The 27884-nt window shown below is 45.6% G+C and overlaps 2 protein-coding genes across 6 annotated transcripts; one reads left to right on the forward strand and one right to left on the reverse strand.

The window, feature by feature from the left end:
- Positions 1-1670: 1670 nt before the first annotated feature.
- Positions 1671-7714, reverse strand: LOC117565841 (excitatory amino acid transporter). Of its 2 annotated transcripts, XM_034245156.2 has the most exons (8): positions 7543-7714; positions 6939-7239; positions 4579-4761; positions 4178-4511; positions 3285-3866; positions 2693-3022; positions 2521-2635; positions 1671-2464 (listed from the first exon to the last, which is right to left on the reverse strand). In XM_034245156.2, the coding sequence occupies exons 3-8, from the start codon at positions 4742-4744 to the stop codon at positions 2297-2299; spliced, it is 1695 nt and encodes a 564-aa protein (XP_034101047.1). In that variant the 5' UTR covers positions 4745-4761; positions 6939-7239; positions 7543-7714; the 3' UTR covers positions 1671-2296. The 2 variants fall into 2 exon arrangements, with proteins under 2 accessions (XP_034101047.1, XP_034101046.1); XM_034245155.2 differs by lacking the exons at positions 6939-7239; positions 7543-7714 and having other exon boundaries at positions 4579-5744.
- A 6990-nt stretch (positions 7715-14704) lies between these two features.
- Positions 14705-26594, forward strand: LOC127565163 (gamma-aminobutyric acid type B receptor subunit 2). 4 transcript variants are annotated; one of them, XM_052002460.1, is made up of 11 exons: positions 14705-15207; positions 16920-18100; positions 18549-18692; positions 19857-20132; positions 20236-20493; positions 21040-21381; positions 21858-22159; positions 22276-22414; positions 23281-23556; positions 23938-24256; positions 24322-26594. In XM_052002460.1, exons 2-11 carry the CDS (start codon positions 17351-17353, stop codon positions 25590-25592), a joined length of 4077 nt encoding a protein of 1358 aa, XP_051858420.1. In that variant the 5' UTR covers positions 14705-15207; positions 16920-17350; the 3' UTR covers positions 25593-26594. The 4 variants fall into 4 exon arrangements, with proteins under 4 accessions (XP_051858420.1, XP_051858419.1, XP_051858421.1 ...); XM_052002459.1 differs by having other exon boundaries at positions 14705-14970; XM_052002461.1 differs by lacking the exon at positions 14705-15207 and adding an exon at positions 15250-15492.
- Positions 26595-27884: the final 1290 nt, after the last annotated feature.

Consider the following 27884-nt stretch of genomic DNA (forward strand, 5'->3'; position numbering starts at 1 on the left):
GTCTAGTTTCACAATAAAAATTCTTATTAGTTGCTAACCTAATTTTAAATTAAAACAACAACTTAATATTTTTCCTAATTGAAAATAAAAAATTCCACTTTTTATACATTTTTTTTTAAGAACTGTTAAAATCCTATTCTTACAGCTGTTAGGAAGACTAAGTCTTTTAAACTTACGATTAGTAAGTAAGAAAACTACAGTCGGATGTGTTCAACAGTGAGATATTAATTTTAAAAGATACCAAAAACTCACAAAAATACTGGAAAATATCGAACATGTGGCAACAAATGAAATATATGTATACAAAATCAATATACCAAAATGTTGTATTAATTTCAAAATATTCCGAATTAATTTACCGCAAAAATACTATATATGTATGTATACACTCGTATTTGCATCTCAACAAATCTTGACATTATAACTCATTTTTGACTTGCTCCACAGTTGTTAATCCAATCGCAAGCTAGTGTATTATGAATTCGGTGCATTGTCGATGGCTTTGGCATTCTTGTGGAAGTTGTGCGGTTTGTTTGCACTCGTATTTCATTTTAGCAGCAGCAGCGACGGCGACGACGACGACGACGGCAACGCCAACACACTCCAAAGCCGCTGCCAAGTAGACCTTCAGACGCCAAACACTCCAACGCCAGTGAACAACAAGCGAAAAGCGAACAACGAACAGCCAACGCGACAAGAGCAGTCACAGAGAGGGAGTCATGGAGAGTCAGGGAGTCAGCGTCAGGCAGTCAGTTGGTGGGACAGGTGGACAGGTGAGACAGTTGGACAATTGGACAAGCAGACAGTTGGCAAAAAAGCAGAAAACGTCGACAGTTGGGCTTGCAATTGCGCACTTTTGAATACGACTACAATATTTTTTTGATATGTGGTGCTGTGCCGACAGAGCGAGCACACAGCACACCACACACACAGATACATATGAATATTGTGTGATTGTCTGTGGTGCAGCTCATTTGTTTATTCAGCGCTTGATTCATTCACCTGCACAGAGTTGGGCTCAAGTACAGCAAGCGAAGAGTGAGGCAGACATTCAGTCAGTTAGTTCAGTCAGCGAGACAGTCAGTCGGCGGGCGAGTCTCCGAGCCTGTCGCTGTCTCTGTCTCTGTATGGCGGATTGACACCTGACATCGCTGCAAGGCAAAGATCTGAACTGAACTGAGCTGAGCTCAACTCATAAAGCAGCCACAGCTGATAGTCATGCGAGTGTTTCTTATCTCGCCAGCAACAAAGCGAACCCTGCTCTAATTGTAGCTGCTTATAAGTACTCGCTATAGGTACTTCTGCGACCATTATATAGTATTGTAATTATATAAGCCCGATTTGGTTTCGACCGGGCAAAACCACTTGCGGCTCTTGGCTGCAGGCGTGAATATTACACGTTGCATTTTAAATGAACTCGTAGATGATTCATTCATTCACTTACCAAACAACTCAACTCAACTCGAGTCAAGTCGGTTTCGATCGATTTCACGATTTATGGCCATGTTGATAGGCAAATATCCGTTTTAGCGCAGCAAACTAATCAAACATGCGAATACTTAAGGTTACAATCGATGGACATATCGATAAGTCGATAAATCATCGCTTCCCAAGCTCGTTGTGAGCTGCAGTCGGCAATCTAAAAAAAGGCGTCAATTATTTAGCTTCGTCTTGGATTTTACGTAATACCCTTGCAGAAATTTAAATGAATTACATTTTAAGTAGAGTAAAATCAATATAGGAGGGAAATATTTCCTTCTTTTAAACTGCAAGAGTATTTCATTTATTCGGCATGCCGAATACATATTTTCTTCTTGTTTCGTGGTTACAATATTTGGTTACGATAATATTTGGTTGCTTCTACTACAATATATGTTTTAGTGGTAATTGGTAATTGGGTTTGGTAATTGTTTATCATCGATCTTAATCGATGTGTGGCTAAGTAATTGCAATTGATATTTTGGTCAGACCTTGTGGAAAACTGCGTCCAACACATTCGATCCGAATGCGATCACGTCTGTATATATAATATATTATACCATATAAGTAAAGAGCTATAAAGAGAAACTTATGGGGTGGGATTTTGTTAAAAATCATTTGCTTGACAGTCTCACAATCAGTTTTGTGATTGATGCTATTGATTGGCAATTATCAAAAATCAAAAACGTCTATCAAAAGGTGTGTTTTGTGTTTTCTTTTGCTTGTTTTGTGGGGAACACTGTGGTCTATTGGTGGTTCTCTAGTTTCTTAAGGACTTTAATCCTTCTTCTGATTAAATATGGGGATTTCGACATCTTTAAACACGTCGATTGCTGTGCTCCTGTTGAAGATTCACATTATTCATGACGGCGCTCATGTCCACTACGACGGCATCGGACATGACGCTCTTGCTGGAAGCCTCTAGCTCCGTTTGTCCCTCTAAGAGGCCACCATGGTGTCCATTCGGCGTGCCAACGGTTAGATCCTACAGTTAACTCACGGTTAGCAAAAGGTTGCAATAGAAATTGTTGTTAGATAAACCTGATAATTGACTGCAGCGGCATCCAAAGCCATCAGCTCCTTGCGCGACAATTCCTCGACGACGGCGGCGGCGTAACAATCTCCTAGCATGTTGTTGGTGGTGCGAATGCGATCACTGTGGGGAGCAGTCTATAATTTTATTCTATAACCACAGATTAGGTAATCCACTTACACGAACCAGTCGACGGCAAAGAGCAGCGTCACATCCTGAACGGGCGCATCGATGGCTGAGAGCACGACGAGCAGCAGAACCAGAGCAGCACTTGGCACGCTGGCCGAGCTCATTGAGGCTGCGGTCGAAGTCAGCAGGACGGTGAGGAGTTCGCCAAAGCCCAAGACCATACCGCTCATCTGGGCAATGAAGATGGAGGCGACGGAGATAAAGAGAGCGGTGCCATCCATGTTGATGTTGCAGCCGATGGGCAGGACAAAGCGAGTGATGCGAGGATCCATGCGAAGCTTCTCGTTCATGCAGCGGAATGTGATGGGCAACGCGGCGGCGCTGCAGTCGTTGCCAGATCGATCGAAGTTGGAGTTCAATTCGATTAATCGTTTTTTCGTTGTATTGTGATTTAGTGGTTTTTTTTTCGAATGAGTTTTGTGAGTGTTTGAAAATTAAAAGAAGGGCAAATCAAACACGATTTGTAACCAAAAAAAAGGAAAAATACTTGTAACATGTTAATCGTTCAACAGAGAGAGAGAGAGAGAGAAATCTTCTCCAAGTTTGACAAAGAGACAGAGAGAAGGTGACAGTTAGAGCTTACGTTGATGCGGTGGCAAATGCGGTTAGCATGGGCTCAATCAACCCCTTGTAGAACTTGAATGGGTTGCGTCGCACAAACACAAAGTAAATCGCCTGCATCACAATGAACTGATAGATCACAACGCCAATGGCCACCGTGATGATGAACCAAATCAGCTGCGCCATCACCAGACTCAGATTGTCCACGCTCAGTATCTTGCCAGCGATGACCGAACTTATCCCCAACGGCGTCATCCACATCACGCAAGTCACCATCTTCATGATCACCTCGAACACGGCGGCGAAGAAGTCCACCACCACCTGCCCCTTCTGGCCAATGGTGCCGAGAAATGTGCCAAACACCAAGCAGAAGAACACTATGCCCAGGGTGTTGGTGCCACTGCGATATTGGACATCCCGCACTAGGACGACCTCCTCGATTTCCTCCAGTCGCTGACGCTGTGCCTCCACTCCGCCATTCAGCAGGGCCACGGCGGTGTCGTTAAGCGTCTCGTTAAGGCTGCGCAGCATGCTCGGCTTGGGCAAATAGACGGTGTGCGCCTGCTGAATTGATGCCTGGAACAGGTTGTCGGGGAACACGTTTCTGCAAGCAGTGAGCGGATGGGAGTTAGCAACTGCTTGAGTATGTTGGTGTGTAGTGCAAGTAGTGGTTCAAGCAGTTCACGGCGCAACAAGTAATCGCCTAAGCAGTGCACACTTCACGCGACTCTTGCGCGTTTTAAACACGCGGTTTTGACGCGATTTGCGTGCGATTAACTGCTTACGAAACAAATAGTTGAGCAAGCAGTTTAAAGCAAAGTAGTTCAATAACACGCGATTTACGAGCGACAATTACTCCAACCAAGCAGTGAACATTCAAACACGCGACTTTCACGCGATTTTTCGTTTGTTTACCTGCCCAAATCCAAGAGACTGTCCAACAGCTTCACCGCCTTCCTGTCCGTCGCCCTATCGTCCGCATTATGCAGATCCGGATTGCCAGGATGTATGAGCAGCACCAGAGCAATGCCCAGGGCGGCGTTAAACAGCGATGTGCTTGCGAAATAGATCAGCGTGCGCAACGCAATCTTACCATTCATTTTGGCATTGAGGCTGGCGGAGCCGGCAATCAAACTGGAGATGACCAACGGCAGAATCATGAGCTTTAGCACGCGCATAAATAGTTCTCCCGGATATGAGATGAGCATTATGGAGTCGCCATGCAACTGAAGCGGACGCAACGAGAGCCCTAATGATGTGAAGCGAGAATCCTTGAGTTGAGTTGTCCATAAAAATGCCCACAATTGTGTACTCACCCAGCAGGACGCCGAGTAGGACGCCGGAGAGAGTGACGAGCAACATGAGATTGTCGCTCAGCCATTTCCTATAGCCCGTCAACTCCAAGGGGGCATCGCTGCGTTCCGTTGTCTTGGGGGGCAGCTCGGTGCCGTGCATAGCTGCCGTCACATTCGGTGGTCCCATTTTGGCGAAGAGGTAATCTGAAAATTTCTCCGTCTTTTCCATTGAGAGGACACGAGGCGACAATGCGCAACAGAGGCAACAACAATTCGAGCGAGCGAGCGAGATAGCAAGCGTAATCCAATCAACAGACAGAGGCAGAAGGTGGAGGAAGAGGTGGAGAGCGAGAGGCAACGAGTTTTATATCCTTTTCAGCTCGAATTACTTTAATATTGATGATGTTGGTTGGTGGTGATGTGTGTTGTGGGTTGTGCTGTCTGTGTGTGTCTGGACAGTGCTGACAGACAAGTGCAATTATTGATTTTTTAAGTACTTCACATTGAACTTGAGTATGTTAATTAAGTAAGCCATTTGTTCAGCGGTGTCTCGATGTCCGGAATACAACCAACTCCTATCCTACCGATGCGGTGTTGTCTTTTTGGCCGTCAGAGTTCGCGTTGCGCTGTTAGCGGCGTCTCGGACTGCGCCTAACCACAAATCTCGCTTAATTAACGGCTCCGTTGTTGTGGCTTTTCTCTGGCTGCTTCCCCTAGAATTCAACGACGACCTTCGACGTCAGTTCTTCCTCAGTTGACTGGCAGTTCTTTCTGGTCTAGTCTGGTCCGGCGACTGTGTTCGTCACCTCGTCAACAACTAATCGATATTTCCTCAGAACTCAGCTCTCAACTCGGTTTAGCTCGATGCGGATGCGGTTTGCTGCAAATTGGTGAATCTTGTGCTCAGTGAATCTGTGTCACACCCAAACACACTTCTACACACACACACACTTTAGAGACTCGAGTTGCGCTCTGTTAATAGACACTTTCGCTATGCGCTTTTCAAGTCTGCTTTTTTAATCACTTGGTGGCACTTTCATGCACTTTTTTTAACAGATTTGCCTCTTAAAGCGTTAAACTTTCAGCTTTCGTTTTCACTATGCACTTTCCTGCTTCCTACTTCCGTTCCTCTCTCGATGTCTTTTCAGCTCTGCTCTGTATCCTTCAAGCGTGCTCCTGTGAATGCGCGACTCTTTGCGCTATCGTGCCCTTTTTATGCTTTCGCCCTCGGAGCACAAAGTTGTTGAGTGCCATAATCTATCTCTCTCACTCTCTCTCTCTCAATCTCATTCTCCCTTTTGCTCCATGCTGCTCTCATTATGGCGTCAGAGAATGAGAGAGAGAGAGAGTGAGTGAGAGGGAAACAGGAACCGGCACGCAACTTGCAACTGTTTGATTGACGGTCTCATAATTATCATCAAGCGGAAAATTCCCAAACGACTCAAGCAAAAATTGATTAGCCGACGATGACGCTGTTGCTCCTTTCTTTGACTTTTCTTGAGTTTTCTTGGCACCAATCGATTGGCTTGAAATGCGATTTGGGGGGCGCAGGAAGATGCAGTGTCACCTTTGCTGTTTTTTTGTCATTCTGCTCATCAATCGATCTATCGCACTGTCAGCCATAATAAATCAAGAAATCTGCCGTTGTTCTGGGCACGAATCCAAGAACCAAGCTGCAAACATTCAATTGCTTAGGGCATAATTATTCTACACATACCGAGTATAGAATGCAAATTTAACTATGCCACATGTCAAACGGATCGCCCTGATCCGGTTGAATTTGGTTGTTCGCCATAATTCCGTGCCAACTGCATGACGAACATGTTGATCTCTCTCCTTTCTCTCTCTCTTTTCCACTCGATGAGATAATTGCGCGATATGTTCTCTCTTAGTTGGCTGGCATCCTCCTCAATTTAGTTGTGATTTCAATTTTGGTGCGCTGTCAGTGGCGATTTATTGGTACATCTATTTGTGGTCCACCTCGAACTTGAACTTGACATTGCCTTGTTTGGCTGCTGCTGCTGCTACTGTGACTGCTGAGGTTTCTCCTCCTTCTCAGAGCTCAATTGGCGCCAACTTAATCGAGTGTGGTAACATTTCTACGGTCCATTGACAGCTTATTCAATTAAGCTCAATCCATTTCTGTAAATTGCCGCTGGACACGATAGTTCGCCCTCGCGAAGGTCATTAGGGAGAGATTCCCTTTCTCTCGTCGTTTAGTTGTCAATTGCCACTTGAAATTTAACCTTCTTTTCTAATGTGTTTCCTTGTCTTTCACTCCCTTTCTCCTCCACTCTCCTCCCTCGCACGTCTCGCAAATGAGCTTTTAATAACTACATTGCTGTTGCAGCCGCCGACGCTGACATCGCCACTGGACTTACCTCTAACGATTAGCCACAAGTTACCCAGGGTTGAGCTGGTTATTATCCACTTGCCACTTGCCACACTCCCTTCTAAAGTACGCTCTGCACTTGCCACTTTCACTTCACAATTCACACCGAAACACTTAACTTTCTTTAACTTTTCTTTTTTCTGTACCACGCTGCGTATGCTTAACGCTTCGACAATGCCGTCGCAGTCACTTGCAGGAACTTGCGCAGCAGTTTCAGCTGCTGTTGCATCAACAGTTTCAGAATGCGTTGCACCGCTGTAGCCGTTTTACTGGTGTTGCTGGCTTTCAACCTGGAGCAAAAGTTTAACGGATGACAAGGCCGAACGAAGAACGCCGCCGCTTGACAGCTTTGCGGTTTATTGCGCCGCAAATTCAATTATGTCAAGTAGGCGACACCTTCTCCTTCTCCTCCAATCACGACGCAACCGGCAACGGCAACCGCAACAGCAGCAACAGCAGAAGCAGAAGCAACAACAAGCTTAACTTGTTCTTGCCTCGTCCGTTGTGGTTGGCTTTGAGGTGTTAACGGTTACGTGACGTGACGTGACTGTATCTTAACTTCCGGACAACCGGACAACAGAAATACGAAATACCTCGACTGAAGACGCGTAACCAGTCGACTCGCAATCGACCCGACAACTGACGATCTTTACACTCAACTATGCGCTAGATATATATACTCGATATATAGTAGATTTATCGCAGCAGACTTATCGGCGCACTTGCCAGCTGTTTTCTTTCTTTGTGAGAAACGCGTCTGTTAGGCTCGGCAATTGAACAAGAAGTGAACTGGGAAAAGCACATTTGTTTTGGGCGATTGCTGGCAAACGAAACTGGCAAATTACAAGTATTTCAACATTTCTTTGGCTTTGTTTTGCTCGCGTTGTCATTTGCATTTTCAAAGGGTTTTCCAAGACTTGGCAAACGCGAAAGAGCAAAAGTCTAATGACGTCCACAAATGTCAAACCCCCCGTGGAGGTGCGCCCCTGAGCACAATTGGCACATGCCCAGCTCACCCAAAACAAAAACAAATGGCAATTGTTTAATGCACTTTGACACACTTTAAGTCGAGAGTCTGGCGCGACACGAGTGCAAAGTGAACAGCAGCTGTCTATTGACGATCATGAACCAAGTATGTGGCAACATCCGGGCATTAGATGTAATTGATGACAAGTGAATCTGATTTGTTTTTCCCTCGATAAGTGGAAAATTGGCGACTCTGGGCGCACATTACGCATACGCCCCGTCTGCCAAGACAAAAGATTGAGCGCTTTTATACGATTCACATTTGTCATCATAATTATTGTAATTTTAAAAATAAATATGCCATCGTTCTACTCGACGAGGATTTAAAAATAAATCAGCCACAGCCAAAAAGAGAGACAAAGAGAGAGAAATAGGTAGAGACAGGTAATTTACATAAGTTATGAGCACGCAAATTGCGTGATGGGTCATAATCATTAGCAGCCATTAGCAGTGGCAAGTGAATCGAGCCAGTCAAGCGATCAGCCAGTAAACCGATTTAAAGCTGACTTCCCCCCTTCGCGCACCACTTCTTCGATGCCGTCAAAAGCCAATTAGGGGTCAGTTCTAAAAATTGCACTGGCCGCAAAAAGTCAAGTCACGCGCAGCTGGCGCATTCAATTTTTATTGGGCGGGGGGCCAGCAACAGCGACAGCAACAGCAACAGAGATTGCACCTGACCCACTCAGAGCACGTTGTCATCGTCGTTGTGGTAGTCACAAGCTCAGTCGCCTTGCTGTCCCCTTTTTTGCTCAATGAGAGTGTTTTCTTTTTTTTTGTTCAATGAGCAACCGCGCGCGCTCCGCCGAGCAGTACAATGACACCGAGCAGCTGTCTTTGTTTACGACCCATCTCTTTCTCGCGCTGAGACGGACAATCGAACCGAACGCAACGAAAGCTGCCTTCGTTTTGTTTACGGTGCATCCCTGTCGCACATTTGCACATGCAACGCTCTCTTTCTTTCTTACGACTCTCCCTGCTCATGCGCTTTCTCTTTGGTTATAGCGAATTGGCCCTCAATGTATGGCAGCCACTTGCCAATTATAGCAAGTGCTTATCTATAAATATTAGTGCTTGTCTTCGCTAAGCAAAAAGCTCCCACACACAGGGCATTTCCTTCAAGCCTTGCCAACAGCTGTCCTTTGTTTACAGCCGGCTAAGAGAGAGAAATTCGATTGAAAGCAGCCAATTGAAGCCGAGTTTCATTCAATGATTCCACGGCGGACTATAAAAGCAGCCAACGCAGCATCTGGCAGGAGCAGTGTGTGTTTCCTCTTCGGGCAGCGTTAAACTGAAAACATCATCAGCAGAGAGACAAGAACTCAACTGTATCTGAATCAAGTGCGAATACGACGACGAGTGCGTAACCAAATCAAAGCGAGCGAGAATCAGAATCAGAATCAAAATCAGAGCCAAAGGCAAACACAAGCCGTCAATCAATGTGGCAATCGAGTTAAAACTGCAGCGGCTGCCGAAAATTGAATCAACTTCAATTTGCTGGCCAAAATTCGATACGAATTGAGCTAATGTTTTCATTCATTTTGACTCCGATTGCGGCCCCAAACAAAAACCGATTTACTTGGTTGCTAATTCAATAAACCATCGTCTGTTGTCTCTCTCTCTCCCCCTCGACTATCGTCTCTCGTCTGTCGTCCTTAGTTCGCTCTTGCCCCAATAAAAGCCAAACAAAAAATCAACTTTCAAAAAGAATCTCATTCAATTAGCAGGCAAAAGAACCCCACAACAACAACAAAAAGAACAACGAAAGCAACAAGCATGCAAATTATCCAATTTTGCTGCTCTCTCTCTTAATTAATATTAAAATATTTAAAAGTTTTTCTTCATTTTTTCGTCCCGTTGTTGGTTCAAGAGAACCAAGAGGTTGCTGCTTTTTGCGAGTACAACTTTTGGCCCAAACCAAGAAGGCCAACACGCATTAAGCATACACACACACACACACACACTTAGAGAAGAAGCTGAGCTGTCAAGCTAGCGAGAAGCTGGCGCAAAAGTTTCAACAATTTTAAATATGTGCAACACCTGAAAATTGAATATTTTCATTAAAAGTTAAAAGCTTCACGTCGATGGCAACCAGCAGACAGCAGCAGCAGTGGCTGTCAAGTGAGCCACAAATACTCACACACAGAATACTCAAACCAGCACACACACACACACACACATTCGCATACAGACAGAGCTGCAGACTGAGAACCAATAAATAAACTTTGAAAGTGCTCGAAAATGTATCTGAAGAGGCTGTGAAAACTGCTTCGCGCTCTAGAGCTGAACTCTGACTTTCCCTTGCCACGCCTTCTTGACGTTCCTACGTTCCCCTGAAAGCAACTAAACCAATTTTCATAAGCTTCAGGAGCAGCAACGCCGTGACTTGGACAAGGATAAAACGCACGTGTTGCTTCACTGAACTCTCGAACTCGAAGTTGAAGTCGAGGACCGTGAAAAACCGCCATCATAATCAGGCCGTGTTCATCATCGACGATGTCTCGGTTGCTGTCGTTGTTGAAGCGGCGGAACGTCACTAATATGCTATTCTCCGAGTCGTACACAACCCACATCCAGAGATTTACCTACAGCACCTCCTCTGCTGTGTTTTGCCGCCTGTTTTGCTTTGTTAAAAGGATTTTCACGGATTTCCGTTGTAATTTGAAAAGTTTTTTGTGCAACTTTTTTCATTTACAACGCGAGCGTGAAACGGCGGCAATTTGAACCCAGGAAATGTGTTGGCGACCAGCGGAGGGAGAGGGAGAGGGGGTCTTGTTAGTTTCAAGTAGATGCCAAAAGCAGCCGACAAAACAGGTGTTAATTGTTTTCAAGCTAATTTGTTGGGGGGAGGGATAAATAAATTGTGCTGCAGCCAAATAAAAATTATAATTAAACTGTTCCCAAAGCGGCGCTAATTTAGATGCTCCAGATACCTGAGATACCCTAACCCAACTCTCTCCTTCACTCTCCTCCCACTGTGTTGTTATCTGGGCAGATGAAGTGCTCGTCCAAAAGAATGTAATCCCCGGCACAAAGCGAATCCCCCATTGTTGTCCCACGCTACACACAGCACAAAAAAAACGAAAAGCTGTCAGACAAAACAGAGTTGGGTAAAGGAAAACTAAACTCTCGACTCTCAGTCTCAGCTGCTGCGGCCTTGAAAGCGGCAAGCAGCAGGTGTGAAAAGTGCGTACAAAATGGCATCAGCATCAGCATTCAACTCCCTTCTGCCAGTGTGTGTTCTCCTCCGTCTCGGAGATAATTGAATTCCTGATTTTAAGTGCTGTTCAGTTAGTGTGAGCTCACACTCCCAACACACAGCACAGCACAGCACACAGAAATGCTCAGAGCACACACAGCAAAGTGTAGCTAAACAAGTCACAAAAGTGCAAATTTGAGCCGCAAAGTATGCAGCACTAAATTACGCATACGCCACGTGCGACGACAAGCGAGACGTGTAAATTGCTCCAAACAGCTAGCAGTTCTCTACTCTCTGCTCTCAGTTGGCAGCAAGTTCCTCTCAGCTCAGCTCAGTTAGTGCCAGTTGCCAGCTGCCAACTGCCAATTTGCCAAGTGTCCGCAAACAAAACACTAAACAAAACAAAATCAAATGAAAACAAACCAAGAATAGTTGCAAAAGCAAAGTGACGAAACTTGAATACCCTTTGATACTATCGCAGTAGTAGTTAGGGGCAATTGAGAGAATTTAGCCTACGTTTAACTAAACGAAATGTGCTCTCAAAATAATTTTCCCATATTTATCCTATTTAATTTTTATAAAAGTTGGAACACAAGCGCTCTCAAGCTGTACAAAAATTCTTATTAATTAAAGAAAACGTAGTAAACGGTTGATGCCAATTGTTCATTAATCTAGTCTAGTCGAAAATATAATATATTTTATTGAATAGTTTCCTATTTTCCTTACAAACAAAACAAAAGTTCTTCACACTAAAACTTTACTTAAATTTCGCTATCTCCATTCAAAATCTCGCTTTATTCAGTTTGCCAAGTCAATTCCACATACAGAGTATAGAACACAGTGCACAATGGAGAGACAACGACTTCGATACGCGACGTAACATATTTGTGCCATGTGTCGCAATTGGCAAACTTTTCGATTGATTGTAACACAGCTGGCAAATCAATTTAACTGATCGATTGCTTGGCAAACACATTCGCACGAATGCTAGTGCGATAACGAGTCGCAGTCGCAGTCTCAGTCTCCTCTAAATATCGCATTTAATTCGAAATTCGTATTTGCTGACTTCTGATTTTTTCAGCGCAAACGTCTCGACAAAGTTATGACTCTCCGACTCTAAAAGGCGACACGGCAGCTTCTAAAAAGTTGGCAGCTTCATTTAAAATGCAAATGACGCCGGGGATTGGGATTGTAGGGGGCGGCGTCTGGAAATTAGTTTTGCTTTTGTAACAGATACAAAAACACGGCTAATATATCACGCATTTGTGTCCTACACATTATACAAGAGGAAAGAGACGGAAATGAGAGGTAGGAAAACAGACAGGAAGGCTGGCAAGCTGTCATGTTGGCCATCATATTTGGGGAATTCGGCTCTCAACGTAATCCGCTTTATTTTGTTGGCCACCATTTTGCCTTTTACACTCGAGACACTTTGCACATTTTCCAAGCCAAATGGAAATGGAAAAGCCCAAACAAAAGCCTAGACACAGTTAGAAAAGAGGAGATATGATAGAGACATAGACGGAGAGAGAAGGGAAGAGATAGGAAGACTGTTCTGTGTTAACTTCTTAAGTGCAGCGCAACTTTTTGACACTTGAAATTGAGTTTTGCGGTGTAATTGCATTTTATTTGAGCCTCAACTTTGGGCCCCAAACGAGCGCGGAAAACAAAAGCCAGCAACCGCTTTCGCATTCTTTCTTCACTCTTTGGGTCCAGAAACTAAAACTACAACTACACCAACAACAACAAGAAAGTAAAGTATGCGCATTGTCGAATATACATTTCCCAGCTGCCTCCAGAGAGACCGCCCAGCATCCCACTTCCAGCTTCGAGTTCCAGCTGTAGCTAGGCAACGGCTGGAGGATGCCTTTTAGAGTGGTTGCTCCTCCAGCTGCTGCTCTGCTCTGCTGCGCTGTTGCATCAAATTTGCATGGGGGCCAAGCTCAAGTGAAGCGATGATAATCGCAAGTTGTTGCCTTTAGTTCACACCCCCAGCCATAGCCTCCCTCCTCTCTTCTCTTTTCACCTCCGGCAAAGGTTCGTTTTGGGGCTAAGTGCACGCCAAATGGATTGGCCGCAGTGGGGGCAAACTTTATTTGGAAATTGTGTGTGTAAATTGTAGTTGAGTTTGTTGTTTGCCGTTTCCTCGTTTGCTGTTTGCTGCTTGTTGTTTGTTGTTTGCCGTTTGTTTTTAGCTTGTTTACTTAGCCTTCAGCTCATGAAAAAACAACTCAATTTTGCAGCTGAATCAACGCCAAAGTGCAAATATTAATTACTATTTTCTCGACGTTTATTTTGCTTTGAAAGCTGAATGCATTCAATTGCAGAGAAATCAAAAAATCAAATTATGCTATGCTTCTTCAGCCAAATGGTGAAGAAGCAATCAGCAGAGTAAAGGCCAACAGCTGAAACAACTGCTCTCAATTCCAAGTATTTTTTATACCCGCTACTTATAGGGTAGAAGGGTATTATAACATTGAGCCTCCAGGAGATGGTCTTAGTTGCATTGGCTGACAATCTGGTATATTTTACACTCTATGGTATATTTTGACTGAAGTACCACATAAATATACCTAAAATAGCATATGGTATACTTTAGGTATATTTGGTATATTTTTTAAATGAATATCGCAATATTTCGCTGTTATTCACAATGAGTAGCTAGTATCTCACAGTCGAGCACACTTGATTATATCTTTCTTACTTGTTTTGCATTTATATAAGTGTCGAGCTGAAGAGATAAAGCTAACGACGTTGAAATGCTCTGTATCTGCCTAGCAATCAATTAATGATGTTTCAAATTAAATTAATGGAATATGAACTACATATTTCGAAGAAGAAATACCCAGAGTAAAAGGATTTTTAACTGTCAAAGAGAAAGAAACTTTCTTCTTTTGATATTTTCACATATTAAGTCGCAAGTGTTTTTTCTTTTTTTAAAGTGTTTGCAAACTCAAGTAATGAACTCGTGCAGAGTACTGTTTCAGACTCCATCTCCTATATGAAAGCGTTGGCAAAGTCAGTCTTCGAATGCAGCTATAATTAAGAGTGTCCTGGCTGTCAGAGTGCTCGCCATTGTCCTGAAGCTTCAATTGCAGTCTATTTCTGAAATGTATTGCACATCGACAGCCTGGCAGCTCGTGCTTTTGTGTTGTCCGTCCTCCTCCTGTCATTTCCATTCCTTTCCCTGGATCCCACGCTCAGTTGGCGCACAATAAATGAATATTGCATTAAGACAGTTGCAAATTATTTAGTTTCATGTTGGGCATTAATTTGAATAATTTAAAGTTAAACTTGTTTTGCACATTTTTAAATTTCCCAGGCTGAAAGTTTCGCCTCTGCCAGCTTGTTGCTCAACGTCCTCTCCCAATTTCTCCTGCTCCTCTCCCTCTTGGGTCCGCAAGCTGTTGCTTTTCATGAATGAATTTTGGCGCGCTTTTTCAACGCCTGCGCAATTCGATGCAGAGCAGAGAAGCCGGTTGAATTGAATTGAATCACAGCATCCAGCGCTGCCAGCGTTTTCAACCGTCAATCTTCTGTGTTCCATCCGCCAAAGTTCTTGTGAAAAGCAGCCCGCATTCAATGGTGAACAACAGTTGCGGTTTGGAGCTCGTCGCGTGCGCCTCTCGTTCGGATCCCGCAGCTCGGAGCAATCCTGCCGTGCTTTCCCTCGTTGCTCCCCGCCAAACACACACAATAAAAAATAAAACAATCCAAACCATAAACCGACAACCGACAACCGAAATAAAAAACGCGAGTGGGAGAAAATATATTTCGCGCAATCCAATTAGCAATTGAAGTAATAAATAATATAAATAATACGAGTGGCACAAGCACATCAAGTGCATGCATGCAATGCGAATAAACAAAAAGCGGAGCAGAGCGACAATTTTGCGAGATGTGCGAGTGGCGTATACGTAATATTGTGATACGACCATTAAAAAGAGGCAAATAATTCAGTTAATTGAGTCGTAACTCGAGTGTAAATGAACACAGAGCGAAGCAGAGACTCTGTGATAACGCAGTTAAATATCATGTATAATAAACAAAAGGAATTCGAGTATAATAATCATAATTTGTGCAGAGCACTTTAAGCTTTCAGCCTTTCATCTTCTTTGCTCGCTTTTGTTTGTGCTTATCGTAGTGAAAGTCCTTCTATTGGCCTGGCTTAAATATTGAATGGATTTGGTCAACTTGAAAAAGCTGCATAACAAATCCAATCGCATCAACAATTCAGCAACAGCATCGAGAGTGCATAAGAATAAAGTAAACTAAGACTCAATCCTGTTGCAAGATGTATAAGAAGCCAACGAACTTCATAGTGAGCACACACACACACATATACACACATTTCACACACATGAGAGGAGCAAAAGAAAAATGTAATCACAATTACAAATGCAGGCAGCATTTTGCATAATTTATGTCAAGCACAACAACAACGACAGCCAGTTGTGGAGTGCGGGCTGCAGGCGATATGCCAAAAAGGGGGCGTGGCATAGGGAAACACAACGACACACGCTTGCATGGCCATAAATAAGTGCAGGTTTAAATACCACGGCAACAATTGTGAAATATGGCAGAATAATAGAAAGACCAGCGAGCATAAAAAGTAAAATGTATGAAATGTAACTACAACTACGAGTAGCCCGCTGACATGCAACAGAGCGAGCAAACAGTCGATGCTAGGCTTGGGGGAGGGGAGTGCGGAGTGCGGAGTGGGGGAAAGTGCTCGCCTCTGCACAGTGGGGCAAATGTCAACTGGGCACAACTTTAGCAGCAAGAAGTCACCAGGGTACGCTTGTGCGAAAAAACACAAAAACCATTGCCAAAGGCTTTAAATCTTAAAGGTTCATGTGGGCCGTGCCACCTTCTCCACCTTCGCCTTCGCCACCGCCTTTGCGTCCATCCCACTGTGCAGTGTGCATATGGAAAAGCGACGCTGGCGAAATACAAAACAAAAGCCAAGAACAAGAACAAAATGGGCCAAAAAGTTATTTTAAGGACACGACGACGATGACGATGACGAGGAAAAGTGCGCGATTCTCGTTTTAAAAACCCAAAGTGAAACGAGACGAAAGAAAGCACTGAGATTTCTCTATACGGTGTATGTGTGTGTGTGCTAATGTGTGTGTGTGTGTGGGTGAATGTGTTTCAGTAATCTCGAAACAATTATGCATACGTGCATACATAGAAATCTGTGGCGCGTGATGCTCAAAAGTAGCCCCCAAAAGCCTCGCAAATGAAAGCGAGAAAATGCTCAGCCATTAGCATAAAAAATAATGGCAGCTGGCAAACTGGCAATTGGGCATCTGGCTAGCAAGTAGCGAGTAACAACTGGCAACTGGGCAATGGGTAAAGCCATCATCATCGACCAGAATTAAGGAAAGGGACCAACAAAAAATGAAAAAAAAAAATAAAACAAAAAACAATCTGGACAGCAAAAGTCTATAGCATTGGCAATTCATAGCCTTGATAATAGACACAAGTATTTGTGTGATGTGGATATTTTCATTTCATTGAAGACTTAATCCTTCCTCAACAGCCAACTGCCAACAGGCAACAGCCGACAATCGACTGTCGAGAGTCAACTCAACTGGGCAATTGGCTGCTGAAGCTGCAGCTTATTGTTTCGCTTTTGTTTTTCATTCATTTGCATGGCAGTGAGTGAAAAAGAAGGGAGTGATTGGAAGGGGTAGAAATGCCCTAGTGCATATTTTTATGAGCAAAATGCAAAATGCTTTACAGTGTGCCGAGAGCGAGAACTGATAATGGCAGCCGGGCAAAGGCAACGGGCCAAAGGGCCAACGAAATGAATGAACGACCAAAAGTGAGGCCAATAAAAAGGCGATAAAATTGACGCCAATACAGACGGAGAAGAGAAGAGACAGAGAAAGAGAGTCTGTGTGTGTGTGAAAGAGAAGCGTTCGATAAGCGTGCGGGAGTGCGGAAAAGAGGACACTTCATGTCCTGTCGGCAAAACTCAGTGCATAAAAAGGCGATATATATTCACATTCGCAACCTCGACGTGCTACACGTGCTGTGAACGCACAGCAGGAAAAACCAAATAGAGACAGAGAGAGAGAGAGAGAGAGAGTGTTTATATTCCAACACATCCTGACTGAGATAGCAATTCAAATGCCGTGGTGATTAATGGGCCAGGGGCCATTGCAGCCGGGATGCGCATAATTCACGTGAGCCAAACGACGAGATATCGCCAGCAGCGACAGCAGCTCCAACTCCAACTCCAGCTCCGACCTCAACACCAGGTCAGTTGCTGGACATGGCTGATGTTGCTACTGTTAACGTTGCTGCTGCTGCTCGGTGGCCTGGCGGCAGCCGCAGCGGCGATGGAATCTTCCGCCGAGCTGCAGGCGAGCTACATTCACAATGTCGAGTTGTTGACGCTGCCAACGAGCGGCGACGCCATTAAGCAAATGCCAAGCAATTACAATTCCAACTCGAATTCCAATTCCAATTCCGACTCCAATTCCAACTCCGACTCCGACTCGAATGCGTTTGTTGGCGGGTCAATTAGCAGTGAAACACATCGCAACCGTCCAGAGCCGCACGTCAACTGGAAAAGTGCGAGGACGAAAGTGAAGCGAAGGCAGCGGCTCAATTCGCACAGCAATTTGCCCACCATCAATGCGGGACTAGGGGGCACAACGAATCTCAGCAGCTGGCAGCAGCAGCGCTATTTGAAAGTGAACCAGGTGTTTGAGAGCGAACGTCGCATGTCGCGCGACGAGATTCAGCGCAATCATGGCAAAATTGTGCTCCTCGGACTCTTTGAGCTGACCACGAAACGAGGACCGAGGCCGGATGGGATCAGCGAACTGGGAGCTGCCAAAATGGCTGTGGAGCACATTAACCGCAAGAAATTGCTGCCTGGTTACACACTCGAGCTGGTGACCAACGACACCCAGGTGAGTTTGAGTGGCACTCGCAGTCGCAGCTGTCACCGCAATGACAACAGCAGGGACACCAACACTAGGTGCTTCCATTACAAAATTGAATTTTCATTTAGTGGCGCGTGCAACATTAAAACTTAATAAGAAAATCTGCAACCGCACGGCAGCTGCGGCAGCAGCTAAAAGAAATTTGTCATCAACTTTTTTTTATTGCGCAGGAAGCGAGAGCGGGGCGGGGACGTGGCATTTGCTGTTTTGATGGCAGAGAGGAGTCATATCAGCCGGCATCTCCTATCAAAGTCAAGAGTCGACATTTTAAAAATGTTTATTGCGCCATCTTGGCGCGCATTTTATGGCGCGATTCACGTCAAGCAGCAGCATTTCCCGCTTCTGTTCCCCACATACTCGTTCTAGTGACTGACTCCTTCCTCCTTCCTCCTCTCTCTTTCTTGTTTGGTTGCAGTGTGATCCGGGCGTGGGCGTGGACCGCTTCTTTCATGCCATCTACACACAGCCCTCGACACGCATGATGATGCTGCTGGGCTCCGCCTGCTCGGAGGTCACCGAAAGCCTAGCCAAGGTGGTTCCCTACTGGAACATCGTGCAGGTAAGTTCCCTTTAATTCAGCTCGCTCCGCGGTGAACGTCCCAACGATTACTGATTAAAATATGCAAATATGCCCGAGCCTATTAGCCTATTACTCAAAAATTTAATCAACTCACGTGCCGACTCGACTCGCTCGATTAGCATAAATACCACGCAGCTCAAAGGCCAGCCAATAAACATTTCCGCGCTCAAGTAAACAGCCTTCTACAAATTATTAGACAAGACATAAATAAATTTAAGGCCTAGGCGAAGACCCAATGCTCTTGTAGTCAGCGTTTAAATTATTAGATGCAGTACGTAAACAGGATAACGAATCCCATAAATATATTTTAAAACGCGTAAAGAATGTACTCGATTTCCCCCATCAATAATTCTAACAAACTCCAAGGCGGAAATATATCTGAAAGGAGAGTTTCAAGAGATCCCATAAATATATTTATGTGTCACCCAAAAATAAACGTATTTCAAATTGTTATAAAAGAAAAGCACATTATTTCTTCTACCTCCCAAGCTCAACGTTCACTCAGGAATTAATTTATTAGTTGCAGTGCACAACTCTTTTAAGGAATCCCATAAATACAGTTTTGTATCAGCTACAAATGAATATATTTCAAAGAGAAAATAAATATATTTATGTATCACATTCAATATATTTCCAACACATTTTGTCATAGTAGTTGTTCAGGGATTATTTGAAAGAAAAGAAAAGAGTTATTAAAAATGTTAAACATACATATATGGATAATAGTTGCTACCATCAATAACTCTAACACAGAAGCTCATGCTTATCGACCTGAATAGCTAAATTGCCTCAAGCAAGAGTATAGCAAGGAATGCGTGAATACGAATGAGACTCAAGAGCAGGGGGCAGAGCGCAACAGAGGAATTCACTTAGGAGCCTGCTGCATGCAAATGTCGAGCGATGCTAAGTTTGGCCTTTGAAGTTCAGTTCAGTTTGCTTGCCTGACTCGCGTACGCGTATGTGGCAACTAAATGAGGCGCAACTTCCTCAACAGAAGACCGAAACTCCCACACACACACACACACATATACATACACGAGGCAATACAAACTTTGTCTGCCATCCATGATTGGATGGAAAGCAAAAGGGAATGGACCATGTTGCAGGTTGCGTAACAATTGCCTCGTCTGCTACTGATTACAGGTCTCCTTTGGCTCTACATCGCCAGCATTGAGCGATAGACGCGAATTCCCGTACTTCTATCGCACCGTGGCTCCCGACTCCTCTCACAATCCGGCGCGCATTGCGTTCATCCGTCGCTTTGGCTGGGGCACGGTGACGACATTCTCTCAGAACGATGAGATCCATTCGCTGGCTGTCAACAACTTGGTCACCGAGCTGGAGGCGGCCAACATTTCCTGCGCTGCGACAATCACATTTGCGGCAACCGATTTCAAGGAGCAGCTGCTGCTCCTAAGGGTGAGTTTGCAACACCAACTTTGCGATGGGCTATGACACAAAAATGACAAATGGCCAACAATGTTGTCATCCTCTATCCTCCTCCTTCTGACCGTACGCACAGGAGACGGACACACGCATCATTATCGGCAGCTTCTCGCAGGAATTGGCACCCCAGATCCTGTGCGAAGCCTACAGGCTACGCATGTTTGGTGCCGACTACGCCTGGATTCTGCACGAGAGCATGGGAGCGCCTTGGTGGACGAACCCGAAGTCACCTCACCACTGCACTCCCCACGAGCTCCAATTGGCTGTGGAGAATCTGATAGTTGTAACGACGCACAACAGCATCGTGGGAAATAATGTGAGCTACAGTGGACTGGTAAGCAGATTGATTACATAGATTGGCCTGCCCCACTGCTGCCCCTCAGTATAAAAATGATTCATGTGATTTGAGTAGCTCGAGGCGATGAGTGCACAGAGACAAATAATGAATCCATTGCAGACTGCTGAACAAAATCTATGCTAAGCGATAAAACCTAATAAGAAGAAAACTTTCCTGGGTTATTATACTATTACTTATTGTCAATAAGAGTTAAATAACTGCTTTCTATTTTGCAATTCAAGAATTTCAACAATATTATTTTCTTTACCCAATTGAATCGAAACTTTTCTCTCAGTGCACTCACTTGACTTGAATCAACTCGCTCGACAGTCGTAGGCGCAGCATGATAAAATGTTTATTATCGTTTTAGTGCCCGCCATGAAAATCGGCGGCGCATAATGAGCTGGCAATCTCATTATGAGAATTGAGAGCGTGCACGAGAGAATGGGCAATAGAGACATTGTAGATAGAGAGACAGAATGAACACTTCGCTACTGACTGAGTGGTCTATTTAATCGCTGCAATTTTCATTCACTCCCGCAGAACAATCACATGTTCAACTCACAGCTGCGTAAACAATTTTCCCAATTTCCCGACGAGGACCACAGGCGAGGAGCACCACAATCGGATTTGCGGGCACAAAAGAGGCAGCGGCAGCGCAAGAGGCGTGGCACGTCCAGCCATTTGCTGCCCGAGGCCATCTCCCGCTATGCACCGCAAACATACGATGCAGTGTGGGCCATCGCCTTGGCTCTGCGTGCTGCCGAGGAACATTGGCGTCAGGATGCGGCTCAATCGAAGTTGGACGGCTTCGATTACACGCGCAGCGACATGGCCTGGGAGTTTCTGCAGCAGCTGGGCAAGCTGCACTTCCTCGGCGTATCAGTAAGATATTTCCCACAACTCAGTGTGATAGCCGCTACTTGAAAAGTTGAACGATATTTTAAATGATAATCGAAACTGCACGAGGGTGAGCCAAAAAGTAATCACCCCCAGAGGAATTCCACAATTCTTTGATATTCAATGGTCCCCTCAATTCCCCTACAAATAATAAGGTTTCTGAAGGCTAATTCAATTGTAACTTTTTCTACATTTAAATCAAATAATTGTCACGAACAGAAAGCGTAGCTAAACTCCTTCAGGAATCTAGCAAAGATATCAAGATTAAATAAGGATTATCTGAGTTTCAAACCTAAGAGACTTTAATACTAGCTCATCCTCACCTCTCCAAGACTGTCTGTCCGTCTGTTGAAACATCTACATCCCAATGTAATATACTAGTCAGGTAGCCGGTATCTCATAGTCGAGCACACTCGACTGCTCCTCTCTCGAATATTGCTTAATCAATTGCTTGGCTGCAGGGCCCCGTCTCTTTCAGTGGGCCAGATCGCGTGGGCACCACGGCCTTCTATCAGATCCAACGCGGCTTGCTGGAGCCCATCGCCCTCTATTATCCGGCCACAGATGCGCTGGACTTTCGCTGCCCCCGCTGTCGACCGGTCAAGTGGCATAGTGGCCAGGTGCCGATAGCGAAGCGTATCTTTAAGCTGCGTGTAGTAACGATTGCACCCCTGGCGTTCTACACAATTGCGACGCTCTCCAGCGTGGGCATCGCTCTGGCCATTGCCTTTCTCGCCTTCAATCTTCACTTTCGCAAGCTCAAGTAGGTTTCAAGTCCCAGTTAGATGCATAAATTCCCCAGTTGCTTACTCTGCACTTTCAACTTCTGTGTGTGTGTGTGTCTCTCCCTCCGCACTCTCCACTCCGTTTACTCCACAGAGCAATTAAACTTTCCAGCCCGAAGCTGAGCAACATCACCGCAGTGGGCTGCATCTTCGTTTATGCCACCGTCATCCTGCTGGGCCTCGACCACTCGACGCTGCCGTCGGCGGAAGACTCCTTTGCAACGGTTTGCACGGTAAGTCAACTCAGAGAATTTTCCTCCTTTCCCTTTCTCCTATCTCTCGCTGTCACTCTGCTCGCTTTTGTTTAACTTTCGGTTATGCAAGCAGCAGAAGGGAGGCACTTTCATTCGTTTCAATCTCCTCCCGTTGCTCATCAAATATGACTTTCAGTTTCAACACAACTTTCGAGTCGCGCTCTCATGTGTTTGTTTTATTTATGTGAATTGCCAGCTTGTTGGATTGTCAGCTTGTCAGATTGCCAGCATGTGCAAACTGCGCGCTATAAATAGCTGCAAATATTAAGGCAAAAATCTTTTTTCGGCGCCCAGCTCAGTAAATCTTTAGCTAGACTTTCATGAAGCTGCAACCAGGAGTTGAGCTGAGCTGGCCCCGAGCTGGCTACCCGAACCATAAAGTCCAATTTGATGCCCTTGTCATCGGAATTTTTTTCGCATGTCTACCGCCAAAAAGATTCCACTCCAGGGAAATTCACAGTCCGCTGTAACTCTGGTTGTTGCTGTGGCTTCCGCCTGTTTTAATGTTGTTGCTCCTCTTCTCTTTTTTTTCCTGGCTTGTTGTAATGGCTGGATTGAGAGATTGAGAGAGGAGCAGGGCGGGGGTAAAACAACAGCAAACACATGACACAGGAACAGGGAAAATTCACAACTTTTGTGATATTCTTTATTTTGCATAAATTTTGAGAGCCAAAAACAGAGCTGGCCTCCTTTGAGCCCTGTTGTTGCTCCGTTGTTGTTTCGTTTTGGCCATTGATGACTTGTTTAGGCCCTCAATCCACAACAACATGACACCGCATCTCCTCACATTCACATCCTCGCTTGTAATCTGCTTTACTATCTCTCTCACTCTCTCTCATTCATAGGCACGCGTGTATCTGTTGTCGGCTGGTTTCTCGCTCGCCTTCGGCTCCATGTTCGCCAAGACATATCGGGTGCACCGCATTTTCACACGCACTGGCAGCGTGTTCAAGGACAAAATGCTGCAGGACATCCAGCTAATTCTGCTTGTGTGCGGCCTGTTGCTTGTCGACGCTCTCCTCGTCACTCTTTGGGTCGTCGCCGACCCCATGGAACGACATTTGCATAATTTGACACTCGAAATCAGCGCCATTGATCGGAGCGTTGTCTACCAGCCGCAGGTGGGTGTTACTCTCTTCTTCTTTCTCCCCTCTCTTCTCCGTCTATGTCTCTACAGCGTGTCTGTAAATTGACTCGCATCCCTCAACGACTTCCTTTTCCCTAATGTGTCTTGTTTTCGTTTTGTGTGTGTGCTCAGTTTGTTTTTATACCCGCTACGCATAGAATACAAGGGTACTATAACTTCTCTCTCTCTCTCTCTCTGTGAGTCCGTCAAAAAGAGCGGACAACAATTTAATGACAATACAACCAGCTCCATAAATTTTAAAGAAGACACTGTGAAAGTTTTACGTATTTGTGTTTCTTACGTTTGGTAGCGGGTATTCCTCAGTCGGTCCCATCCGACTGCAACGTTCTAAGTTGTTTCCCTCTCCAAAAACTAGGTCGAAGTATGTCGCTCCCAACACACACAGACCTGGCTGAGTGTCCTCTACGCCTACAAGGGTCTGCTGCTCGTCGTGGGCGTCTACATGGCCTGGGAAACGCGTCACGTTAAGATTCCCGCTCTCAACGATTCGCAGTACATCGGCGTGTCGGTCTATAGTGTGGTCATCACCAGTGCCATTGTTGTGGTCCTGGCCAACCTCATATCGGAGCGTGTCACGCTCGCCTTCATTACGATAACTGCTCTCATTCTGACCTCGACAACGGCCACGCTCTGTCTGCTGTTCATACCGAAGCTACACGACATCTGGGCACGCAGTAAGTGAAGCTTAATGGGAGAGGTTTCCTCAAAGTGTTCCTTCGATTACTTGTCTCTTTCGCAGACGACATCATTGATCCAGTTATACACAGCATGGGCCTCAAGATGGAGTGCAACACGCGTCGCTTTGTGGTCGACGATCGACGCGAACTTCAGTATCGCGTCGAGGTTCAGAATCGTGTGTACAAAAAGGAGATTCAAGCACTTGATGCGGAGATTAGAAAACTCGAGCGTCTGCTCGAGTCTGGCCTGGGCACCGCTTCGACCACAACCTCGTCGTCCACTTCGCTACTGACGGGTCACGCTCATCTCAAACCGGAATTAACAGTAACTAGTGGCCTCTCCCAGCCCATGACATTGCCCAATAAATCTCGCACGCCAAGCATCTCGGGTATTTTACCCAATCTACTGCTCTCGGTGCTGCCTCCAGTTATTCCTCGTGCCAGCTGGCCATCGGCAGAGTACATGCAGATCCCGATGCGACGCTCGGTCACCTTTGCCTCGCAGCCACAGCTGGAAGAGGCATGCCTGCCTGCCCAGGACTTGATTAATCTACGGCTGGCGCATCAGCAGGCCACCGAGGCCAAGACGGGACTCATCAATCGCCTACGTGGCATCTTCTCGCGCACGGCAAGCAGCAACAAGGGCTCCACTGCCAGCCTGGCCGATCAGAAGGGTCTTAAGGCGGCCTTCAAGTCGCACATGGGTTTGTTCACCCGCCTGATTCCCTCCTCACAGACGGCGTCGTGCAACGCCATCTACAGCAATCCCAATCCTGTCGAAGGCGGTAGCAGCGGCCTGGCCATCGAGAGCAGCTCCAATGGATGTCACCTGAAGCCCATGCATCGCGGTTCGCTGACAAAGAGTGGCACTCATCTCGATCATCTGACCAAGGATCCCACTTTCTTGCCTATTCCCACTATCTCTGGCGAGCGCTTCGATCTGCAGCCCGTCGCCGAGCAGGACGCGGACGGTGGCAAGTACGTGAAGCTGGCCGAGACCAAGGTAAACTTCCAGTTGCCTAGCAGTCGCCGACCTTCGATGGTGCAGCCAGCACCGAGCTTAAGGGAGCGTGTGCGCGGCTCGCCCCGTTTTCCCCATCGCATTCTGCCCCCTACTTGCAGTCTGAGTGCATTGGCCGAGTCGGACGATCGCTGTGGCGGTGGCTCGGAGGCATCCACGATTGCAGGCAGCTGCAAGTCCATACCACGCATATCACTGCAGCACGCCACAAGCGGTGGTAACTGGAAGTCCATGGAGACGGCGGCCAAGTCGCGACTCTCGCTGGACTCGGAGGAGCCGCCTAACGGCAAGACCTCAAATGGGGTGGCCTAAGAATAGTTCCGACTCCTTCTCCTAAATCTCCCAACACAACCACAGCCAGAACAACCACCTAGCATTTCCGCCCAATATCCTTGTCAATTAGAAGTGAACACCAAGCAATTATTTTCGACACGCGGCTCGTCCTCCCCCGCCCCGCCCAGGGCAACGTTGCCTGGGGAATCGCGCGTGTGCAACTGACCAATCATCGGCTTAAAGCAATCAAACGCATTAGGATAACAACGCTAGTTAAGTTACGATACTCGTAATCCTTGCCCTTGCCTCCTCTTCAAGTAGCTAGTCATCGTCCCCCAGCGCGCCTCTTTATTGTGATTGCCCCCAAAAAGTTAATCCTAGAGTTTCTCTCTCTTCATAGGCTAAGTAGAAGACTTTTGCTGCATTAGTTGCATAAATCGTAAGGCTCCTTAATTTCGATTATTAATTCTGTTTATTCTCTCATTCTCTGTCTCTATCTCTGTCTCTCTTTATCTTGTGTGCCAATCGTTGTCGTCTTCGTGGTGGTTTTGCCCCCATCTACGGTATCCAGTGAGCAATACAACATAGTTCCATAGGGTTAGTCGAGCACAATACTCGTATGATTAATTATCCAGCCAGTGCATTAGGGTTCCCATCTCCACATCCATCTCGTGATGCATAGGGACGCGTTGCCACCAAACAAACAATATACATACATACAACTATATAGAATACTAAGTAAATATGTGTATGTGTATGTCTCTCGATTTGTTGTAGCCAATAAACAATAAACAAAATAAACTCGTAGCTGTAGTCGTAGTTTGTACTCGTAACTCGTAGTCGAGAGCCAGCTCAAAACTAGCATAAGTGTTTTCAGTTTCGGTTTTAGCATTGTAATCCAATTCGACCCGCTCTAACTTTCAATCAAACCCACCTCTTCTTCCCCCCAGTCTCTCTCTCTTTTTCCCCATATTTCGAAATAACGTCAATAAAAGCGAAAAAAAGCAGAACTGCGCTGCCAAAAAAGTAATGATTAATTAATTAACTTGTTTTATTGGGTGGCGATAGCGACGGTGACTTTGCACAAACGACAACAAGTCTGAACGAAGCTGAATAGCACAGAAATAATGACTTTCTATAAAGCCGTAAAATAAGTTTGCCTTGCCAATGGGGCGGCTACACAATCTCGCTGCTGTCCAGACTCACAAAACAAGAGAGAGAGAGAGAGAGTGAGAGTGCGAACACACAAAGAATGGAAGCAAACTAATAGAGTACGGTGATTAAGTTGACATTGCAATTTGTTACTATAAATAAATAAATAAAATCGCATCAACGAAATTCCGGGGCTAAACCGAACCAACCTTCCAGTCTGACAGTCTGGCTGCGGTCCTGACTCCACTCTCGGCTGACCTGCCCTGCCTTTGACCCCATATGTTGCTCGCTCTATCTCTCTCTCTCTGTCTCTCGATGTCGCTTGAACTTGGCCGGATCGTGTGAATTTATCTTTATGCTCGTAAAAACAAAAAAGCACATGAAACGAAATCGTCCAAATAAACAGCGACAACTGCGACGACGACGGCGACGACGGAGACGATGGCGATGATGGGCAACATCCGCAGCCATGGCGAATAAATGCTCCGACATTTTTCATGGCTCCATTCGTTTTGCCTCGAATGCCGCATGAAGATTTATCTGGTCGACACGTCGACTCTGGCACTCGCTCTCATTCTCCCCTTCTCTCTTCGAGGCTCTGCCCTGAGCTGCGTTACCGGCTGTTGCCTTCGTCGCACATTGCGCATACGTCGCGTGTGCCGCATCAATAAAACCGAGCAGTTTGGGAAGCCTTACATTTGGTTTATTACAAACTGAAAGGGAGTCTGTGCTCAGTGTGTGGCAACTCGATATGGAGAGGAGAGGCCAAGGAGTTCAAGTACCTTGGCAGCAACTGTCACTTGGCTCACAATAGCAAGAAGTGTTTATTTATTGTGTGTCGTGTTGCTGTTGCTCCTACTCTTGCGGCAGCTGGCGACAAAAAGTTGCGCAAATATTCATTTTAATCAAGCTAATTAATATGGTCCAGTTATGCAGACCCCAAAATGCGAAAATACGTAATGAAATGAATAAAAATGCGGCCACCACTCGAAGCCGTTGACAAATGGCAGCCTCTCGTCGCTCAGGGTCGGGCCACAATTGCTGTGGGTCAGCCACGCCCCCACCTTTTTGTACTGGCAATACAGAGAAAGACACACACACACACACACACATATACACTGAAGCACATTGCAGCTCATTAAAGTTAAAGCCACAATTCAGCTCACTTAATTAGTGACT

Source organism: Drosophila albomicans, chromosome 2L, assembly GCF_009650485.2.
Source record: "Drosophila albomicans strain 15112-1751.03 chromosome 2L, ASM965048v2, whole genome shotgun sequence".
In the NCBI taxonomy this organism is placed as follows: Eukaryota; Metazoa; Arthropoda; class Insecta; order Diptera; family Drosophilidae; genus Drosophila; species Drosophila albomicans.